A 24269-nucleotide genomic window follows, 5' to 3' on the forward strand; every position below is an offset into this window, starting at 1 on the left:
ACTGGTCAGTTCCATGACAGCAGCGTGCATTAGACTGTATATAAACAGATATATAGATCGCAATTCCAGTCAGAACTATCACACAATTCCTATATCAGAATAACATTTGGCTCCCTGATCAAAATCTCCTCTTAAAAAAATCCTAAAAGATCCCTGAACAGGATCTAAATAGGACCACCGTTTCATTAGATCTTTTATCACAAGGTTTAAACTCTACAGATCTTTCAATATTTTAGTGATAATGATATCCAAGTATCTGATGTATCTGCCAGCAGTTAAAACTCCCCACATCTCCCATGTATAAATCCTTAAGTATCCCAGTCCCACAGTGAATGACACGCCCACTAAATGTTTTTATCAGAGTACTGCTTACAGGAAGAAAAAAAAATGTCCTTGTATTTATCACACCGAAACAAATATTGCAGATGCCACACACAGGAAGCCATGTATAGGTTTTAGTAATCCACTGTGTTTGGTAGCAGTGTGGGTCCTTGTTTCCCTATAATGTATAAAACAGCAGCCATACCACCATCCTATCTTTCTGATATCTCTGACCGTTTTAGCTGCAGATGTCTTTATATTCAGGTTCAGAAATTCTACCCTGTGTGTGTGTGAAGGTTGTTAAAATTTAGGATAAAGGACACTACCGATATTGTTCTAAAAACGTCATGGCCCTGTCAATCTTTTGGTCTTATCAGACACACAGTGTTGTCTCAGCATTCTGACCGTAATATATGATACATTTGATCACACCCTCAGAGCTGCTAAGTTCACACTGCACAAATTTTCTTATTTTACGTTTAATTAGAAATCTATAAATTTTGACAGCAAGGAATTCTATACCATTACTTAAGGGACATGATGGACAAGTTTCCTGCCCCAAGGGACATCTCATCTACTTTATACTTCGTAAATCTTGTCAATGACTTTCTACACTGCAGACCTCTCATAGACCCTTCTATGATAGCGTTCAAGTGATTGTCATGCTTACATACACTATATGTACACCTTTAGTACTTATTGTCCATGTTGTGTATAACCCTGTAAAATTTACCCACAATTTATCCACATCCAAATTTTCATATTCATAAATTTATATATTTAACAACAATTGCAAAACAAGTTTTTCCAACTTCTGTCAATCACTCTTGTTGTCCCAGATGGAAGCGTGCGCGAGATCTTACTGTGGGAGGAAACTGGAGTACCCAGGAAAACCCACGTGGTCGGGCAGGTGACCCTATGCGTTTTCACATCCATTCCTGGAATCGAACCCCAGACGGCTAGGTGAAAGGCGAGTGCATTACCACAACACCACCCGACCACCAATGTTGTAAATAGAGCCATGATTTCCTTCTGAATATGATCTATAACACCTAAAAAGTCTAAAAATCTTAAGTCTGAAAATTCTGTGTCCAAGTAAATGTGACATACCGGTAGTATATATTGTACATGTGCAGCAATCTAGTCTCAAAAACAACGAATGAGGAGTAAATTTTACAGTGTTATCAAGGTTCTATCGCAAGTGCTAAGTATCAAATCAGGTTACCAGGAATCATTTAAAGGATTTTGTTAATTTTGGTCATATTTTGAATCTGATATCAGGATGATTTCGTCTACAGGTGTGATGGAAAGGTGTAAACAGTTTCAAACCAGGAAACAATGATATATTTAATATATTTAATTTTGTATTGGATTTCACAACATGATTTGGTCTGTAATTTTATCCCTAGGGCTGTGAAACATTGATATTAATACAGGAAGATGAATGATGTTTTATGCAGAATAAAGAGTCATTAACGCCGCAATGATCTATACACAACTTGGTAAATATGTAACAGCTGTTTGTATATAAATAACCAACTTCTGCAGTATATAGTAAAGCCAGTGTCTGCCTATATATAAATAAAATTTATTTATTTAACAACAATTGTGAAACAAGTTTTTCCAACTTACATTAATCACTATAGTTGTCACGGATGAAAGCATGTGAGGGGTCTTATTGTGGGTGGAAACCAGTGTACCCGAGAAAAACCCACGTGGTTGGGCAGGTGACCTTATACTTTCTCACATTCACTTCCACCTGACCTCCCATATCTATATATAGACATACTGACAAATCAATGCTTTTATGATTATTTTGCATTTAAAACTACAATGGAAATGAACACAATTCTTACTTGTTTAAATTTTTAAAAAAAATTTATTTTGAACAAGAGATCAGAAAGTCTAAATTATTCGCACATAGATATGACAGAAAATAATTTCAATAGATGTATAATCAATCCACGTAGCTGATGTACAATACAGATCCCAGGTACCTGCTTGGAAATTATCAGTCTTCTGAAACAGTACACAATTCTAAAACGTTTCAACATATCTAATTTACATTGAAAGAAGTCAAGGTTATTTGGATGAGGAAACACTTTAGCAATCACCACAGGTACTTACTAGCCGAATATCAGTGCTCTGGGTCTTTTGGCACTTTAGAGGATTATTAAAGTTTTCAACCTATTTGACCCCTGTGACCTTGAAAATTGGTCAGACCATTTATATGAGGAAACCTTGTAGCACTTGTGGGCAAATATCAGTAACTTTGGTCTGAGAAAAAGATTATTAAAATTTCTCATTTATTTTACTCTTAAGACTTTGAAAACAGTTAAAGGTAATTTAGTTTACAAAACTTTGTTGCACATATCCCTCTTGGCCAAATATTAGTGCCCTCAGTCTTCTTTAACATGTGACTTTGTGACGTATGAGCTTACAAAAATGTATTGTAAAAGAAAAAGGAATTAAAACACTCATATGGTATTAGTTTTGTGTAGAAATGGATGACAACCGCCACGCCCTTCATATAACCATCTGGTACACCATAATGTTATAGCCTCACATTATAAAAGCCTGTTTTTCACTCACAGGCCTGCGACAATCATTTTAATCCGGTATACGCAGACACAAACATTTTCTCTCATTCTGGAGACAACTGAAAATGCCAAACAATGGTATAGAAAAGATATAGAAGTTAATAACATTTTCAAAACCTGCATCACTGCAGCAGTTTCATCCTCTTCTGAGTCATGCCTGAGGTCTACCACTTAGTGATCCCAAAGGGAAAAAATATAATATCACATGTAGGAGGGGAGATACATGACCTGCATAATCACATCAATTTTGTAAATTTCAAATACACAGGGAAATTTTTACTGCAGCTTAGATTTCATCCATTTATTCCTGTTGTCATGTAGGTCGAAACTAACATGGAAATATATGTACATATATGCTTTACTTCAAGGCAAATTTAACAATGGGTTAGAATAAACCACACTACCGCAAGGGAAAAAACACTGGGCAAGTATTTTCCCATTTACAGTTTTGAAAGATCTTGCCTGGTCAAGAACATTTGATCCCGTGCTATTAACTCACAAGAATTTTGATCTGAGACAAATGTTATTATAGTAGACTCTAGCTCCACTACGAATGTCATAAAACAGAGTTCTTGTCGCTGTAATATACAATTCTTTAAAAGTCATTTTCCTTTCAATTTAAACCAGATTGCCGAACGTTTACATGAGATGTCTTTATACAGCATCCATATAAACAGTATTATACTCTCTGTCTGTTCAGCACATTTGGCCTTTACCAACAGTAAACCCAGCTGTCTGCCCTATACCCCCAACCAACAGTAAATTTTATCAGTCCTCTACTCCCTAGCAACAATAAACCCATCTGTCTGCCCTGCATCATCAACCAACAGTAAACTTTGTCTCCTTTCTACTTCCCTAGCAACAGTAAGCCCATGCCCTCCACCCCTAAGAACAGTACACCCTGCTGTCTGCCATGCATCCCCTTCACATAGTAAACTCTGTCTCCCCTCCACCCCAAACCAACGATAAACTTTGACAATCTGCCCTGCATCTCTTACCAACAGTAAACCCAGCTGTCTGCCCTGCATTCCTTTCCCAACAGTAAACTCTGCCTGCCCAGTGCCCCTTATGGCAGTAACCCTGTCTGCCCTGCATTCCCTCCCCAACAGTAAACTCTGTTTGCCCAGTGCCCCTTATGGCAGTAACCCTGTCTGCCCTGCATTGCCTCCCCAACAGTAAACTCTGTCTGCCAAGTGCCCCTTATGGCATAACCCTGTCTGACCTGCATTCCCTCCCCAACAGTAAACTCTGTCTGCCAAGTGCCCCTTATGGCATAACCCTGTCTGCCCTGCATTCCCTTCCCAACAGTAAAACTGTCTGCCCAGTGCCCCTTTAGGCAGTAACCCTGTCTGCCCTGCACCCTCTACTAACCATAAACCCTCAGTCTGTTCAGTGCCCCTTCTCAACAATATACAATCGTGATGCAGTTTGCCTAGCCTACGTCTCTACCTAACAGTAAATCCTCATTCAGCCTAAAGCCCCCTACCAACAGTAAACCCTGGGTCTGCCCTTACAACCTAGCAAAACACTCATTACCATAATGCTAATGAGAAAGAATTCCTACCAAATACTGCCATACCAGTAAATCAGAATGTAAATGAAAACTTTCAGTCGGTTGGCGTCACAAGTGAATATAAATACCGACTACAGACCAGAATCTCATTAAAGACACGACACCTTTCATATCAAAAAACAAACGTTCAGAATCATCAGAATCAGGGTTTTGTTCCATAACAGCAAATAGAACTGTCATATGATCAATATAAACATTCGGGAAATACAATTTGTAAACTGTTTCAACAATAAGCTGTTAAATATTTCAGAAATTCTAATGTCAGTTGGTACAATCCTATCTGTTCTGCTGAATATGTCAGAAAGTAAAAATGTTTCAAATCACTGGGAAATAAAAATGTCACACCCACTTTTCCAAGTGTCAGCAACATCAACGTATTTCTCTATGATTCTGGCGAATTTCAACCATTTTATTTCATTCTCTTCTAACAATTCATCTAAAAGGGAAAACAAAAGCTAAAAACTTGTACATAATTCTCCCAAGGTAAACAAGTTAATGACGGATTGGCCACCAGGTGTGAATCACAAACAGGTAAAAACAGTGACTGAGTATGACCAGCTAATTACCTTTGATCGATAGATCTCCGTGGGACGATATTTGTAGGCGGTGGATACGGCCCCAGGCCTGTAGCCACTCGGAGCACTTGACCTCCGCATCATCATTACCAATCAGATGTGTGAAATTCCTGGATAGATCCCACTAATATACAGATATATCCTTAGTAACAGTTATAGAATCAAACTCTCAAATGAAAACACAGGTATTCCATTATAACACAGAAGGTATTTACGTTGAACATCCAGGGTTAAGAACAACTGTTTAAACTTCATGCAAAGCTGGCCTTTTTTCCTGATATGACTGGCAGTCTCTTGTTACAGGCATCAAGACTGTTACCACTTCTCCAGGTGAGAGTGTGACTGCTGATCACACCAGGCAGACAACGACTACCTGTCCTAACTGTACAGGTAAGCTGTTCTCTCAGAAAGGCTAGTAACATGTCATTGGACAACAAAAAGCTATCATCTACCTGACTGCTTAAACTCTACTGCTTTAGGTAAGAGTTTGGTCCAGTGGGTCAAGTGGTACCTGCCTCAGGTAAGTTGTTGACATTTGCTAATTAAACAAATCTGGCGTTCATTTACCCATGTCCAACAGATCTGGTGCTCATTTACCTATGTCAAACAAGATCTGGGTTAATGGAATTCGTTTGCTTCTGATCTATTAGGCAAACTGACCAGTAACTGTGACCACTAAAAAAAAGTAGTCCTCAGTAATGTCTGTACCACAGGTCCCTATACTATAGATACCCTGTACTACATATTTTTGTACAAGAAAACTGCCTGTAGCCTGTCTTAATTTATACAAAACTTAATGTAACCCTGGTAAATACTAGCCACTTTGCTAGGGAGAAATTCTCTTCAGTTTGATCGGAGCATCAAACTAGTAATTAGGAGCCAGGGACCCAGAGTAAGAATCCTGAAGGAACAAATGGAATAAATGACCTCTGTTACTATAGATTCATTAACTTCTGTACAGGTCATTCCTGTTGCCCACTTTGTTAATATTTGTGCATTAAAAAAAACATGTTCTGTGGTGTGATTTGTCAATCAGGTTTTGGTAAGAAATAAATATTATATGTTAAATCTTTCTTAAGTGACAATAAAATTTGCGTTAGAGTATGTTTTCCTGTCAGGTTTGTTTCGTACAGTAAATTAGCTTTTATACCTTGTGATACATCAAATGATACATGTAGACATAGTGACCTACATGGCTACATGGTTGATCTGTACAAATCTTACAAATGTATAGGATCCCATCTCTGATACAACTCATTATCAAATCAAGATTTCACTATAGCTTTCAAAACTTGAAAGACACATGTTGAATGTGCAGAAAATGTTTGTGTCTTAGGTATGTCTGTTGTTTGTTACTGGTTTACTCTACTGTAATAAAACGTTCATCACAATTGTGAAATAATTATCACATATAATGGTAAAAATATACAATTATTGACTTTTCTAAGTTAAAACAAGCGTTCGTCAACCTGAGAAAGTTGACGTATATACAGCCTCAGGGAATACATTCCTTGGTTGACGAATCCTCGTAATCAACTTTAGAAAAGTCAATAACAGTTTAATTATACGACGTGACATTTAGGATGCTCATATCATTACTGTAGATTGGATTATAATTATCATAACTGAAAATAAGTCTATTTTTAGATGAGGTTATCAATTTGTGATGTTAACCTCACTTCATGGAAATTCCCCGTTACTATTATTAGTCAAGGTATCAATTTGAGATGACAACCACTTGTGCAGGAATTCATCAGTTTGAGGTATTTTGGCAAACCTGTTGGCCAATCACTGAAGAGGGATTTTCTCAGTCATATAAGGAATATCTTACATGGTTTCGTCAATAATAACCTTTTTTAATTTTGACATTTTGATATTAATTATAGTACCATTTACATGTTTCTACCATTTTCAACATTTTTGTCCAGAAAATATCTTTAAATTAAAATGGAGCATAAATCACATCTTAACTTTTCATTCAAAGTACATATGTATCAACCTTTGTTAATTTTTGTTTTGCTTCTTGTCTTTTACTTGTCATTTACTTTTGAGGGGGATGGCAGGGCGGGGCGGGGTGGGGTGGGACAGGGCGGGTGGGGTGGGGTGGGGCGGGGCGAGGCAGGGCGGGGCAGGGCAGGACAGGGCAAGGTGGCCGGTTGGGGGTTAATGGGGCATAGGTTTGAGGACGGAGGGTGAAGGGGAGAAGAAAATGGAGGGGGAATTGGGAGAGGTTGAGGAGAAGAAAGTGAGAGGGGGGATGGGGGTTAGGGAGAGGAGAGTGGGAGGGATGGAGTATGGGGGAGTGTTGAGGAGGGGTCAGTGGGAGGGGTGCTGGTGGTTTGGAATGGAAAGAAGGAGGGATGTGATGGGGGGATAGGGTGTGGGGCAGGAGTTGAGGATAGTGGGAGAGATGGTAGGGGATGGAGGGTGGAGAGTGGGGATTGAGGAGGAAATTTAGGGTATGGTCAAGATGGGGTTGGGGAGAGGAAAGCAGGAAGGGTGGGTATGAAGAGTTTGATGTAGAGTGGCAGGGGTTGAGGAGAGAATAGTGGGAAGGATGGTGTGGGGATGGTGAAGTGTGTTAGGTTGGGAGATGGGAAGGACTTGTGGTTAAGAGGTGCTGTTTTAATCATTTCAGCATCGAAATAACATAAAAAACACACGTGGGCTCCATCTGTCCTAACAAGTCAGAACAATTAAAACTGACTCCCTAACATCCTCACAAACACATGACTGAGAGACATCTTAAATTGGTGTCTGTTTATTGTAATGGCTCAATGTGTACCTTTCCAAGTTCCAGTTTCTCTGTTGTCTGTATAAACAGTTGACCTACAACTACATCTATGTCCTATTAAAAACCATACCATATATACCAGTTTAATATCTGGTTTACAGAAGTGGTCAGACACTCCAGGACCATGTTTTAACATACTGTTTAACAGCTTTCTAAAGGGAATCAATGATCACAAGTCTCCAGCATAAAATGTGATCTGATCCCCCCTCCCCTACTCCCTAGTCCATCCCTCTCAAAAACGATGCCTTCATAATTAACTTGGTGATACTCCAGTCAGTATCCAGAAGCCTCAACCGCAATGCTATATTCCCTATACCATTAAAACTTACTCTATCCCAACCCATCATCTTCAGTCCTACCCTTTCCTCTGAGTACCATCCCAGCCCATTCTCCACTCCATCCCCTATCCTTCAGCAGTATGTTTTTACCAGCCACTCCTAAATACATCCCTTATACTCAAGCTTAACCCTTAGTCTCATTATAGTCCCTTCCCACATCATCCCCTACCCTATAATTACTCCCCTTTACCAGATCCCTTTCAACGTGATCCAATATCCTTCAGCTTTCCACTCTATCCCTCCCTTATTAACCATGATGCCTAACAGTGTCTCAAGACTGACCCCTAGTCCTATTCCCAGACTGACCCTGGTTCCCTGACTGCAATCCCCCTCCCCATTCCATATCCTGTCCCCAGACTGACCCTGGTTCCCTGACTGCAATCCCCCTCCCCATTCCATGTCCTATCCCCAGACTGACTTCGGTTTCCTGACTGCCATCCCCCTCCCCATTCTATGTCCTGTCCCCAGACTGACCCTGGTTCTCTGACTGCCATCCCCTCCCCCTCCTCATTCCATCCATTCCATGTCCTGTCCCCAGACTGACCCTGGTTTCCTGACTGCCATCCCCCTCTCCCTCCCCCTTCCATCCATTCCATGTCCTGTCCCCAGACTGACCCCAGTTCCCTGACTGCCAACTCCTCCCCCTCCCCCTCCCCATTCCATCCATTCAATGTTCTGTCCACACCCTTCCCTTCCCCCTCCCATCCATTCCGTGTCCTGTCCCCAGACTGACCCTGGTTCCCTGACTGCCATCTCCTCCCCCTCAACATTCCATCCATTCCATGTTCTGTCCACACCCTCCCCTTCCACCTCCCCATTCCATCCATTCCGTGTCCTGTCCCCAGACACTTGCTGCTATCTCTAACAAGCCTCTATCTTGGATCACCATGTCTCAGTCATTGACAGCTGATATTGTGATATTTTTTTTTTTATTTTCATTTTTTATTTCACTTCTTCAAATAGCTGGTCGAGTCATTTGAGTCATTCGGGATGATGTGGAGATATCTCCATGGAAACACTTTCCAGGGAGCAGAAAATTAACTTGTAAAACATTCTCAATATTTCATCTCGGAATGAATGTGCAGCCATATTGTCTAAATCAATTACACACTGTGAGTATTATGGGCGAGGAGGGATAGCTCCCATGGGCCACTTAGCCATCACAAGCTACCCTGTAAAGTGTGACAGGAAGCTGGTTTTTATGGGGGAGAGAGATCAGCTGTTTCCCAGCTGATGTAAGCCATGGTATTGTACTAATCCAGGATGTCCCTAATATTCTCTGAATTCAATGTTTCCATCATCTTTGAATATTTATCATCTATTCATATTGATTTGGTCTACGCCTGTGTTAGTGACTGTTATGAATCATATGCTAAAATCTGTGTATACCTTTTTATAAATCTAAATTGACCTTCTAGACAATACAGTATTAACTGCAGCTGAAGAGAGATATCCTATTACGGAAATGAAACCCTGTACAAGGCTAGTTCATCAAACATTGGTACAGGCATTTTTCAAATCAAAATACTATTTGTGTAAAGCTATGGTATAGAGTCAACAGTTATTACTGTAAATTTTCCCTGTCACCTTCTTTTTTTTTCTTTTTTTTAATTGCCCAGGACATATATAAACATATAAATACTGCCGGGGTTGGGGCCCCAGATTCAGCATCTGTACAAATATGTCCTGTATAAGAGGGCTCTCATTCAACATCCTTATATTTGTTTATCCATTCATCCATCATTTATTCATCCATCCACTCAAAGAATATGCTCATTTGATATTTCTGCTGTCACCTTCTATATGACCTTCACTTGTGTAAGAATCTGAGAAATTTGATAAAAACAAACAACTCGACCTCAAATTTTATTTTCTTTGAATCAAAAAAGTATAAAATTATTTCAGCTCGCCAAACATCATTTCAACCTGAGTAACAAATACAATCAACTGGTGTCCTTATAATAAATCATTCTCCTCTGATTCATCCTCACCTTCTGTGTTAAAACAAGCTGGTTATACAGTAACACTACTGACTCAATATCACACTACAGACTCAATCTCACACCAAACTCAATCTCGCACCACTACAGACTCAATCTCAAACCACAACAGACTCAATCTCACACCTCAGACTCAATCTCACACCACAGACTTAATCTCACACCACAGACTCATTATCACACCACAGACTCAATCTCACACTACAGACTCAATATCACACTACAGACTCAATCTCACACCAGTACAGACTCAATCTCATACTTACAGACTCAATCTCACACTACAGACTCAATACAACACTACTGACTCAATCTCAAACCACAGACTCAATCTCACACTACTGACTCAATATCACACCAAACTCAATCTTGCACCACTACAGACTCAATCTCAAACCACTACAGACTCAATATCACACTACAGACTCAATATCACACTACAGACTCAATACCACACTACAGACTCAATATCACACTACTGACTCAATACCACACTACTGACTCAATCTCAAACCACAGACTCAATCTCACACTACTGACTCAATATCACACTACAGACTCAATACCACACTACAGACTCAATATCACACTACTGACTCAATCTCAAACCACAGACTCAATCTCACACTACAGACTCAATCCACACTACAGGCTCAATACCACACTACAGACTCAATATCACAATACAGACCCAATACCACACTGCTGACTCAATATCACAATACAGACCCAATACCACACTGCTGACTCAATCTCACACTACAGACTCAATCTCACACTACAGACTCGATCTCACTTTAGATCTCTGAAACAATTCAGTCTTTCTCTGTGGAGTAAGGTGATTTACCTTAGATCTCTGAAACAATTCAGTCTTTCTCTGTATATGAAGGTCTTTCTCTAAGATTTTTTATCATTAACACCTGTAGAAAGGTATGAGTATGTAATAGCTATATCTACCTGGATATTTGTACAAACCATGATCATAACCACTAGTGGAAAAATATTAGGTCTCTGTAATATTTAACCTTCATTAATACTTCAGACACATACAACCTCTACCACATCTTAAGTAGGTCAGTATAAATGTTTTATCATACAGATAGCACCACAGCATGTAGAATGACCTTAGTTCTCTTCACAAGGCTAATTCAGATTTTACCATATTTAAACTCTGGATTGAACACTTCATCTTTCGCCTCATAATCTTAATTGAAAATCTCCAGTTTTGCTCAGAATTCTTCTTATACATCAATCAAATCCCATTTCAAACTGTTTGGTCATATCAATGATCTCTGCTGTCCTAGAAGTTCTGAGCCCATATGCATTGTGGGATTTCCCTGAATATTGCAGATCATTTCATATTTGTTTGCAGAAAAACAAAAAAAAACAAGTAAACAAAAAGAAAGAGGTCAATATATCATAATTTCTATGGTGACCTGTAGGAAAAGATATATTCTATATCCCCAACTAACCATGCAGCCATTTAAGCGAACTGCTAATCTTAATGTGAGTGGCCATTTGGCGATTGAGACACAACTAACATTGAGGCAGATCAATATTGTGCATCTTATTGATTTTGGAATGGGAGATACCTGGAATTAGCTTACCAGGAAGGGATTCTAAACCTGCAACAAACTGAGCGTTATCCGATTCAGTTTACGATTAACCAAACAATTAATTTGTAACAGCTAATATTGAAGTATTGTCAGCTGAGAATGTGCTTTTACTGTTGTATCAGTACCTGCAAGCATGTATATAAATTGTTGTTAAAGTGTTTAAGTTCTAAGCATAGGAGGAAGTACTCAACCAAACTTTGTTACAGGAGGATGTCCTTCTCCCTTACTGATAACACTTTATGTACCAAATCTTTTTGAACTGCTCATCATTAACCAGTGTTGAACATTCACTGCATGTATAGCACAAGGTAATTCCATCAGTCAATAATACACATATTTATTATTTTCTGTTGAAATTTATTTTAAATTTTGAAGTTTAAAATTGCATAAAACATGTTTGAGTTTAACTTCATTGCAACAATTCTACATTTTGACTGGTGAGTGATATAATATTTACTCACCATAAAAGTTTGATTTAGATACGACACAAACCTGTATATTAACATCTATCACTTGTAATATCATTACAACCTCTACATCACCATTTCAATATCTAAATTTTACATGTTTTTTCTGACAAAATCTTGACAATGAATTATCATAAATCAATACTGACATCATATGCTGATTTATGACAGGCAAAGAAATCTACATCAAACTTATCACAAAGTGTCAATCTCACTGCTTACCTTGTATGATTGATTGATATTACTCCTGTGTAATTGACATCAACCTTCCAACAGGCTGTTTGACATTGATTAAAATTGCAATGTATAGACCCAGAAGACACTTCTCACACAACACTGACGAGGACGACAACAGGATAAGAAATGTCACAGAAAGGATGTGACACCTCCTGGCTTAACCTGCTGCACCAAACACACATACACACACTTCCACTGCAAATACTTGTCAATCACAATCTCTTTTGATCTGAAACCAGATGACACTTTGATTGGATGGAAGGATTTTTCCATTCAATTGATCAGAGGAGGATGGACTTGGATGTTTTCTACATCAATGACTGGGTTTTGTAAGAAGTAGGTAGATGATATATACATTGTAAAACAGATGTAATACAAGGTTGTATTTCTCTAACCCAGATATCATATTTTTTGACATATCTATCCTGTAATAAGCCCAGGGGCGGACACATGATTCAAGATCGGGGAGATGCCTTTTTCAGGATAATGAAATACAGGCAATAATTGTTTGTATTTATGTCAATAAACAGTAATAATATTGGTAGGATTATACTACTGGGTATATGTTGTAATATATAGGATTCCTCTACATATGATGTGTTGACCTGTGGACATTCTGGTATATATACTGGCTGTTCTCCAACAATACACTCAGATACCTTCCTGAAGTAAGAAGTGATTACTCTTAAGATGAAACTATATCACTTAAATTGAAGAATTTTAATGGGGCTGTTCAGAAAACAAACCCATAACAATCAGAAAACTCGTAAAACCCATTGTTTACCAGAATCACACTTCCTGTTTACCTCTGTAGACATCAATTTCTGGTTTACCAGAGTTGACACGGACTTCCTGTTTACCTCTGTAGACATCAATTTCTGGTTTACCAGAGTTCCTGTTTACCTCTGTAGACATCAATTTCTGGTTTACCAGAGTTGACACGGACTTCCTGTTTACCTCTGTAGACATCAATTTCTGGTTTACCAGAGTTGACACGGACTTCCTGTTTACCTCTGTAGACATCAATTTCTGGTTTACCAGAGTTGACACGGACTTCCTGTTTACCTCTGTAGACATCAATTTCTGGTTTACCAGAGTTGACACGGACTTCCTGTTTACCTCTGTAGACATCAATTTCTGGTTTACCAGAGTTGACACGGACTTCCTGTTTACCTCTGTAGACATCAATTTCTGGTTTACCAGAGTTGACACTGTTTTCCTGTTTACCAGCATAGACACGGACTTCCTGTTTACCACTGTAGACACAGACTTCCTGTTTACTACTGTAAACACAGGCGTCCTGTATGTATACCAGTGTAGACACAGACTTCTGGTTTACCACTGTAGACACAGGCTTCCTGTTTACCAGCATAGACAAAGGCTTCCTGTTTACCACTGTAGACACAGACTTCCTGTTTACTACTGTAGACACAGACTTCTGGTTTACCACTGTAGACACAGGCATCCTGTTTATCATTGTAGCAACAGAGTTCCTGTTTATCATTGTAGAAACAGACTTCCTGTTTACCAGTGTAGAAACAGACTCCCTGTTTATCATTGTAGCAACAGAGTTCCTGTTTACCAGTGTAGAAACAGACTTCCTGTTTACCAGTGTAGAAACAGACTTCCTGTTTATCATTGTAGCAACAGAGTTCCTGTTTATCATTGTAGAAACAGACTTCCTGTTTATCATTGTAGCAACAGAGTTCCTGTTTATCATTGTAGAAACAGACTTCCTGTTTACCAGTGTAGAAACAGATTTCCTGTTTACCAGTGTAGAAACAGCCTTCCTGTTTACCAGTGTAGCAACAGAGTTCCTGTTTACCAGTGTAGAAACAGACTTCCTGTTTACCAGTGTAGAAACAGACTTCCTGTTTATCAGTGTAGCAACAGAGTTCCTGTTTATCATTGTAGAAACAGACTCCCTGTTCATCATTGTAGTTCAACAAATTTCTGTCCACCTTCTTGTTTACCAAAAGGTATATTCATATAAGTACAAGATTGATGTAAGATGTAAAGTGTTTCACTTTTTGGGAATAGTAAAGCCAATATGTTTCATAATTTATCAGCTTTAATTACAATTTTTAAAAATCTCTTTTAACATAATCATCCTTTTCCCATTTTCTTCAATCAACATATTGCAACCCCTAGAAGTACTAACACTGTTCATGTACCTTGAAAAATACTAAGAGCATGCTGTTTTTGTGTCAGTGATATTTAATTTCTTCCGTAAGAAAGCATTTTATCATTAAATATTGGATGTTCACCTCCAGCCATAGTATGAAGTACATGGCCACATGTAGAGGCAGTATGTACCTGCCTGGAACACATGTCCCGCTTAAGAGGCTTCCTGCCTAATGCACTTTCCTATAACAGGATCTCGAACATGAACATATGGCTGTGGTTGTTTTACGGATCACTACTTCAAAGTGGGAGCTCCTGTTTCTTTTTGAAAGCGAACAGAAAATCTCTGTTCATGTCTTAAGTTGGTAATACAGCCAACATAGGTAATAAATTAATTTCTAAATGTACAACCTCTTCTATACCTAAAAGTACGATGCTATACAGTCTTCAAATATCACAATTTAATTACAGACAGAAAACAACACCTTACAACAATCAGGCAAACTTATATTTACATAAGTATGGAACTAAATCATATAGGTTATTGGTACAGATTTCATCACATTAGGTTCTGTTATAAAATTTCAACAAAATCTTCCACATCTATTGAAAGCCAACGATTATACACATAATACATTTTTTTATAATGATGGAAAAATCAAAAAAGTGAAAAAATTTACCTCATAATTCTCTGGTAATAAACGTCCAATCTTCCTCTCCTCATACTGAAATGTAAACAGGATCTTATAAACAAAATCAAACAACAGTAAGTCTCTGATACAATGTTTACAATGTCAATAGGCTCTTTATTTAGTCCAGGCTTAAATTTAGGATGAGATGATCTGGTGCAAGTGATGATCTAGACCGAGTTATTATCTAGATCAGTGTGGGGGATAATCTGGATTATAATTTATACGAAACTGACTTCTGGTCCCAGTTGTTAAAAAATTCTGTATCAGATATTACTGTAGGTATAATTCCCAGGGGTATGGTGTAAACATCTCACAGTCTCTGTATCAGATATTACTGTAGGTATAGTCCCCAGGGGTAGGGGTAAACATCTCACAGTCTCTGTATCAGATATTACTGTAGGTCTAATTCCCAGGGGTATGGTGTAAACATCTCACAGTCTCTGTATCAGATATTACTGTAGGTATAGTCCCCAGGGGTAGGGGTAAACATCTCACAGTCTCTGTATCAGATATTACTGTAGGTATAGTCCCCAGGGGTATGGTGTAAACATCTCACAGTCTCTGTATCAGACATTACTGTAGGTATAGTCCCCAGGGGTAGAGAGTAGACATCTTACAGTCTCTGTATCAGATATTACTGTAGGTATAGTCCCCAGGGGTAGGGGTAAACAGCTCACAGTCTCTGTATCAGATATTACTGTAGGTATAGTCCCCAGGGGTAGAGAATAGACATCTCACAGTCTCTGTATCAGATGTTGCTGTAGGTATAGTCCCCAGGGGTAGGGGTAAACATCTTACAGTCTCTGTATCAGATATTACTGTAGGTATAGTCCCCAGGGGTAGAGAATAGACATCTCACAGTCTCTGTATCAGATATTGCTGTAGGTATAGTCCCCAGGGGTAGAGAATAGACATCTCACAGTCTCTGTATCAGATATTACTGTAGGTATAGTCCCCAGGGGTAGAGAGTAGACATCTCACAGTCTCTGTATCAGATATTACTGTAGGTATAGTCCCCAGGGGTAGGGGTAAACATCTCACAGTCTCTGTATCAGATATTACTGTAGGTATAGTCCCCAGGGGTAGAGAGTATACATCTCACAGTCCCTGTATCATAAATTACAGTAGGTATAGTTCCCAGGGGTAGGGGTAAACATCTAACAGTCTCTGTATCAGATATTACTGTAGGTATAGTCCCCAGGGGTAGAGAGTAGACATCTCACAGTCTCTGTATCAGATATTACTGTAGGTATAGTCCCCAGGGGTAGGGGTAAACATCTTACAGTCTCTGTATCAGATATTGCTGTAGGTATAGTCCCCAGGGGTAGAGAGTAGACATCTTACAAGCTCTGTATCAGATATTACTGTAGGTATAGTCCCCAGGGGTAGAGAGTATACATCTCACAGTCCCTGTATCAGAAATTACTTTAGGTATCGTTCCAAGGGGTAGGTGTAAACATCTAACAGTCTCTGTATCAGATATTACTGTAGGTATAGTCCCCAGGGGTAGAGAGTAGACATCTCACAGTCTCTGTATCAGATATTACTGTAGGTATAGTCCCCAGGGGTAGGGGTAAACATCTTACAGTCTCTGTATCAGATATTGCTGTAGGTATAGTCCCCAGGGGTAGAGAATAGACATCTCACAGTCTCTGTATCAGATATTACTGTAGGTATAGTCCCCAGGGGTAGGGGTAAACATCTCACAGTCTCTGTATCAGATATTACTGTAGGTATAGTCCCCAGGGGTAGGGGTAAACACCAAACAGTCTCTGTATCAGATATTACTGTAGGTATAGTCCCCAGGGGTAGGGGTAAACAGCTCACAGTCTCTGTATCAGATATTACTGTAGGTATAGTCCCCAGGGGTAGGGGTAAACATCTCACAATCTCTGTATCAGATATTATTGTACGTATAGTCCTCAGGGGTAGGGGTAAACATCTCACAGTCTCTGTATCAGATATTACTGTAGGTATAGTCCCCAGGGGTAGGGGTAAACATCTCACAGTCTCTGTATCAGATATTACTGTAGGTATAGTCCCCAAGGGGTAGGGATAAACATCTCACAGTCTCTGTATCAGATATTACTGTAGGTATAGTCCCCAGGGGTGGGGTAAACATCTCACAGTCTCTGTATCAGATATTACTGTAGGTATAGTCCCCAGGGGTAGGGATAAACATCTCACAGTCTCTGTATCAGATATTACTGTAGGTATAGTCCCCAGGGGTAGGGATAAACATCTCACAGTCTCTGTATCAGATATTACTGTAGGTATAGTCCCCAGGGGTAGGGGTAAACATCTAACAGTCTCTGTATCAGATATTACTGTAGGTATAGTCCCCAGGGGTAGGGGTAAACATCTCACAGTTCCTGTATCAGATAGTACTGTATGTTTAGTCCCCAGGGGTAGGGCATATACATTTCATAGTATATATTTCCAGGAATAAGGGGGCAACATTTCTGATGTTACTGTCTGAATCCAAGGCTGGGGTTAAGGGCCAACGTAGAATGCCTTTTCATCTGATGTAACTGGCCTCCATATCAGATTATACAGAGTGTAAACAGTTGCCTTGGGTCATAATAGTTTAATCTCCAAAACAATTGGTCAACAACTACCAGTTCTCTAGGATTCTCATACTAAAATGGGATCCCAGGAGTTCTAGAGCCATAAAAATCCATCACATATACACCCCAATTCTAAAGTATGTGGAGCACTGTATTTCAAAGAGAGCTAGGTATCTCACCGTATCAGGAGTTATGGTAATCCTTTTGGCGAGTTAGTAGTCCCAGGGGATGGGGCCTACAGAATATAGCCAGCGGTCCCTACCAGATCTCTCAGCATCTCCATCATATCTATCTAATAACCTTGGCAATGATAATCACACATATTACCCATATTCCATTTCACCTAATTATCTTTAACAAACTATAAAGTGTGTGAGTATCTAAAAATTGTTCCTAATTAAAATTTTAAGATATTTTCTGGATACTAGGTAATTAAGTTAGACTCAGGCACAGGAATTGGGTACAATTCCCAACCCCATGATCCATGAATATATACAGACTGTGTGGTCGGAAATCTGTGCCAAGTCCCTGTGATCTTGAGTATGCATCTTGATCTGTGTGCAATGAATTATTTAGTAGCTGAGGTAGACTGCTTTCCTCCCTCATCTTAAATACCAAAAGGTACATTGCCTCTTCTGGTAAACCAATGTCTTTCTTATTTACCTTGGCCGACATTGTTTATCTTTAATTCTAACAAATGTTTGCTAAAGGTCCTGTGAATCCTTTAACCTCTGCCGAAAAAATTCCTCTAAAGTCAGGAAGGAACATACATATCCTTAAGCATTATCAGTTAAACCAGCCACTGACACTTTAAACAAAACCTATTTTGTATGGATCAAGTGGTTTCACCTCGACACAACAATACCTAACTTAAGGTTATATATATTGTACAAACTGTATTCAACATAGAGAAATTGTGAAAAATTGTATCGTTTATAAATTGTACTTAACAGCAGAGATCACTTCAATAGAAAATAGTTATTGCAATCCTGTGCCATTTTGCATTTTTTGAAAGCATTCACAATTTCATAAAGAGAGAAGAAAAAATAAGAAATTTATTTAACATCAAATATTATGAGTGATATGTACCATTAGTGCCACTAATTACCGCGACAAACAATTACCAGTAATAAATGTACATAATTTCTCTGTCGTTATATATACTGAATTAACAGCTGGAGGATATCATTACATCCATGTATATGATAATAAGCTTCAACAGTAAGGGTCCCAGGACAAATGATATATAGTCTTTTCTTTTCACATTGTACCTATTAAGGAGCAAAATTGAACATTTTCTTGGGGGGGGGTTATGAAAAATTTCCAGTGTATTAAAATAAAGATGAATCACGGAGTTTCTGTAAAGTTAAAAACCTCCTTATCTGTGATATATTTGGTCTTGTACTAAGCTAGCTGATTATTAACCCAATTTTAATTGTTTACAATGTAACATCATTTTAAAATAACTGGACACAACACTTTTTTGATTATCACGGGTAAGGGCAATTATCTTCTCTCTCTCTTTAAATTCTAAAAACTCTGAAAAATCACCCATAAACACATTTATTCAAAATTGCAGATATGGATTCAATTACGTTATGTTGATATTTTACCACGGTTGTGAATACTACCTCAAATTTGATTTGGAATTTTTTTTAAGCTTATCAAAAACAACAAACTTCCTTTTTTGTGGTAAGTAATGTCCCGATATAGAACTCTATGGGAATATTGTGTACACACTGCTTCAGCTGGTCTATAAATCAATTTAAAATAAATTGATAAAAAAAATTGACACGAGCAAACATACATAATGAAATTGATTGCTACGGATCATGAATCAGTTCAAAACCTAGCAACAGTGACGATATTCTTTTGACATATCATATACATATATATTTCATGAAAAAATATCAACGAGCTATACTCAAGCTATCAGACGGCGTACAATTTTATTATATCTAATTAAGGAAACTGGGTTGTTGGAAGGCTGACTGCATACAAGTACAGTTTAAAAGTACATTTAAAGTGCATTCTAACCATATTTAGACCACAGTCCTTGTTCACAAAACATATTATAACATTCAAATACCATTTCACACCAGTCAACATCAGAAACTGTCGCCTCACTTATACAGTGAAATGGCTAGATTTTGTCTGTAATTAAGAGGACTACTGATAATATCCGACTTTCAATTGACAAGCATCATGAATAATAAATAACTCGTTCTACTTAATCTTAAAACTACAAGAGTACTGTATAAGACTTTGATGAATTATCATCCAAATAACGCTTTGATATGAGTTGCCCATTTGTGTTCTGAAAGATCAGATAAAATCTGTGATCCGATCAGGTCCTAATGTTTACCTAAATCTCTTGTTGTGGACCGAAATATGACAGCATGGAACCTGACCACCTTCCAATGCTTTGTAATACATAATTTAGAGAAATAAATTAATTTAAATCATCTCCTTTCGTCTGACTTCCCGGAAAGTATCCGTACTTTAGTACTAACCTCCATGTATTTTGATGGTACGTATCCGACAGTGTCGCTGCTCAATGCACGAGCGCCCCACCATTCTGTCCCCGTCTTGTGACAGTCAAATATTTCAAACCTGTCCCCTTTTGCAAATGAGAGGATGTTCTCAGAGCCCTCGACAGAGGGCGAGATAAAATCCGACAAGGCTCTATAGATCTCCATGCCTCCGACATGGGGAACACTTTCGTACCGACTGATGTTTTTTCGGCTAAAGCTTACCCTTACTACGGCTGATATTAGCACGAGATCTCGATCAGCTGAGTAGTAAATACTAATAAGCCACACGGGATTAGCTCCCCTTATTCAACTTTGCTATGATACGGAATGTCTTTAAACGTCTGCTGCTGTAACGATATATGTAAAAGGTTTAATTTTCATTTCTTTATTTTTTGCATTAGCAAAGCGTTTAAAAAATAATTTAAAAAATGAAATAATTACGGTGATGGAACGGGCACCTGCTGGCATAAACTAACTTTAGAACATCGGACAGATTATCCGGACTGATAAATAAACAATCTTTTTTCATTGAATAACGACACTTTCTTCAAAGATAACACACTGGGCAAGTTAAGTTTGATAAGAAAACATTCGAGACATCTTGAAATTTCCACTTAAGAAATTGAGTCTAAAGCTGGTGTTTGACAATCACGAAATTTATTTAATATGAATTTAGTGGCCTTGCAATCTAAATTTCACATTTCTTTCGATTAGTTTTGATTATCCCTTGTCGTCTCTTAGGTTTCACTGTATAGACCCTTAGAATCACTACTGAGTCCTAGATGGACGAAACCAGCATCTTAAATGTTATAACTAATGTCAGACCACATTTAAAATCTTTTTCGTAATTCTTAAAAAAATAGTGGTACAGCAACCAAACTTCGTACCAGTCACCGAGAGTCTGTACCGGTCACCGAGAGTCTGTACCGGTTACCGAGAGTCTGTACCGGTCATGAGGAGTCTGTACCAGTCATAAGGAGTCTGTACCAGTCACCGAGAGTCTGTACCAGTCATGAGGAGTCTGTACCAGTCACCGAGAGCCTGTACCGGTCATGAGGAGTCTGTACCGGTCACCGAGAGTCTATACCGGTCACCGAGAGTCTGTACCGGTCATGAGGAATCTGTACCAGTCACCGAGAGTCTGTACCAGTCATGAGGAGTCTGTACCGGTCACCGAGAGTCTGTACCAATCATGAGGAGTCTGTACCAGTCACCAAGAGTCTGTACCAGTCATGAGGAGTCTGTACCAGTCACCGAGAGTCTGTACCGGTCACCGAGAGTCTGTACCGGTCATGAGGAGTCTGTACCAGTCATAAGGAGTCTGTACCAGTCACCGAGAGTCTGTACCAGTCATGAGGAGTCTGTACCAGTCACCGAGAGTCTGTACCGGTCACCGAGAGTCTGTACCGGTCATGAGGAGTCTGTACCAGTCATGAGGAGTCTGTACCAGTCACCGAGAGTCTGTACCAGTCATGAGGAGTCTGTACCAGTCACCGAGAGTCTGTACCGGTCACCGAGAGTCTATACCGGTCACCGAGAGTCTGTACCGGTCATGAGGAGTTTGTACCAGTCACCGAGAGTCTGTACCAGTTATGAGGAGTCTGTACCAGTCACCGAGAGTCTGTACCGGTCACCGAGAGTCTGTACCGGTCATGAGGAGTCTGTACCAGTCACCGAGAGTCTGTACCGGTCACCGAGAGTCTGTACCAGTCATGAGGAGTCTGTACCAGTCACCGAGAGTCTGTACCGGTCACCGAGAGTCTGTACCGGTCACCGAGAGTCTGTACCGGTCATGAGGAGTCTGTACCAGTCATGAGGAGTCTGTACCAGTCACCGAGAGTCTGTACCAGTTATGAGGAGTCTGTACCAGTCACCGAGAGTCTGTACCGGTCACCGAGAGTCTATACCGGTCACCGAGAGTCTGTACCGGTCATGAGGAGTTTGTACCAGTCACCGAGAGTCTGTACCAGTCACCGAGAGTCTGTACCGGTCACCGAGAGTCTGTACCGGTCATGAGGAGTCTGTACCAGTCACCGAGAGTCTGTACCGGTCACCGAGAGTCTGTACCAGTCATGAGGAGTCTGTACCAGTCACCAAGAGTCTGTACTGGTCACCGGGAGTCTGTACCGGTCACGGGAGACTGTACAAGTTACTGCCGGGAATCTGTACCAGTCACGAGGTGTCTGTATCAGTCACTAGGAGTCTGTACCAGTCACGACGTGTCTGTACCAGTCACCGAGAGTCTGTACCAGTCATGAGGAGTCTGTACCAGTCACCGAGAGTCTGTACCAGTCATGAGGAGTCTGTACCAGTCACCGAGAGTCTGTACCGGTCACGGAAGACTGTACAAGTTACTGCCGGGAATCTGTACCAGTCACGAGGTGTCTGTATCAGTCACTAGGAGTCTGTACCAGTCACGACGTGTCTGTACCGGTCACCGAAAGCTTTTACCGGCCACGAGGAGTATGTATCTGTCACAATGAGTCTATATCTGCCATCGAGAGTCTGTACCGGTCAGGAGGAGTCTGTATCAGTCACCGAGATTCTGTTCCTTTCACCGGGAATCTGTACCAGTCACCGAAAGTCTCTACCGGTCACGACGTGTCTGTACCAGTCACCGAGAGCTTTTACCGGTCACGAGGAGTATGTACCTGTCACTGCCGGGAATCTGTACCAGTCACGGGGTGTCTGTACCAGTCACCGAGAATCTGTAACGGTCACCGAGAGTCTGTACCAGTAACCGGGAGTCCTTACCTGTCACGAGAAGTCTGTATCAGTCACCGAGAGTCTGTACCAGTCAATAGGAGTCTGTACCAGTCACGAGGTGTATGTACCGGCCACCGAGAGCCTGTGCCGACCATGAGAAGTATGTACCAGTCATGGGAGACTGTACCAGTTACTGCTGGGAGTCTGTACCTGTCACTGCCGGGAGGCTGTACCAGTCACTAGGAGTCTGTACCGGTCACTAGGAGACTGTACCGGCCACGAGGAGTATATACCAGTCATGGGAGACTGTACTAGTTACTGCCGGGAATCTGTACCAGTCACGAGGAGTCTGTATCAGTCACCGAGAATCTGTACCAGTAACCGGGAGTCTGTACCTGCCACTGGCTGAAGCCTGTACCAGTCACCGGCAGACTTTCCCAGTTACTGCCGGGAGTCTGTACCAGTCACCGGGAGAGTGTACCAGTTACTGCCGGTAATCCGTACCAGTCACCGGGAGATTTTACTGGTTTATGCCGGAAATCTGTACCACTCACCAGGAGACTTTACTTGTTACCAAGAGTCTGTTGTACTTATCCATTTTCTAGACAGGTAAACGTTTTGGCGTCATTAATAGTGCTTTGTTTTTTAACTTCATTCCCTACGTTTGCGCTGCTTTTGTGACCATGACCTTGACCAATCCTACTCCAATGAGGTTTATCTTGAACTCAAACCTACCCTTTATGTGCATATAGTGCAGGACAGCCAACAATATGGAAAATGGACAACGTCATAACTATTTCATGAAAATCCTGAGGGTGTTGCATGGTCATAATGATGATCTTATGTGAAAATGGCTTGTTAGCTTGCAACTATTTCAATCTGAGCGTGTTTGGTTCTTGTTGGTATGTCTGATGGTTGCGCCATTTATCTAAATGTTCAAATTCGAGAAAGTCACACTACTTAGTTTGATTAACCAAGATTTACATGGCGACCGCTCTCGATGAAACAGAAGACGCTTACCCTTCCGGACCGTCTGGTCTCATTCTGTTTGTTCTTTTTAAGCAGTATCCTTGTCAATCTTTCTTTTGGTCATATTTTTTCCTTATTTCATTGTTTTTGAGTTCT

The 24269-nt window shown here is 39.9% G+C and overlaps 2 protein-coding genes across 2 annotated transcripts in view; one reads left to right on the plus strand and one right to left on the minus strand.

Annotated features, from left to right (window-relative positions):
- LOC132548100 (uncharacterized) overlaps nucleotides 1-20603 on the minus strand; it is a 52704-nt gene extending 32101 nt beyond the window's left edge. Inside the window, exons 1-2 of the mRNA XM_060211925.1 lie at nucleotides 20418-20603; nucleotides 15326-15370 (exon numbers count right to left, since the gene is read on the minus strand). Coding sequence (XP_060067908.1) covers nucleotides 15326-15370; nucleotides 20418-20603 — 231 coding nt within the window. The remainder of the gene's footprint in view (nucleotides 1-15325; nucleotides 15371-20417) is intronic.
- A 1027-nt stretch (nucleotides 20604-21630) lies between these two features.
- On the plus strand, nucleotides 21631-22254 carry LOC132548089 (uncharacterized). The gene has a single exon (XM_060211912.1). It carries the CDS (start codon nucleotides 21631-21633, stop codon nucleotides 22252-22254), a length of 624 nt encoding a protein of 207 aa, XP_060067895.1.
- The last annotated feature ends 2015 nt before the right edge of the window (nucleotides 22255-24269 follow it).

The sequence above is a fragment of the Ylistrum balloti genome, unplaced genomic scaffold (assembly GCF_031769215.1).
Source record: "Ylistrum balloti isolate Yb309-2 unplaced genomic scaffold, AGI_CSIRO_Ybal_v1 Utg370000, whole genome shotgun sequence".
NCBI classification, from domain to species: Eukaryota; Metazoa; Mollusca; class Bivalvia; order Pectinida; family Pectinidae; genus Ylistrum; species Ylistrum balloti.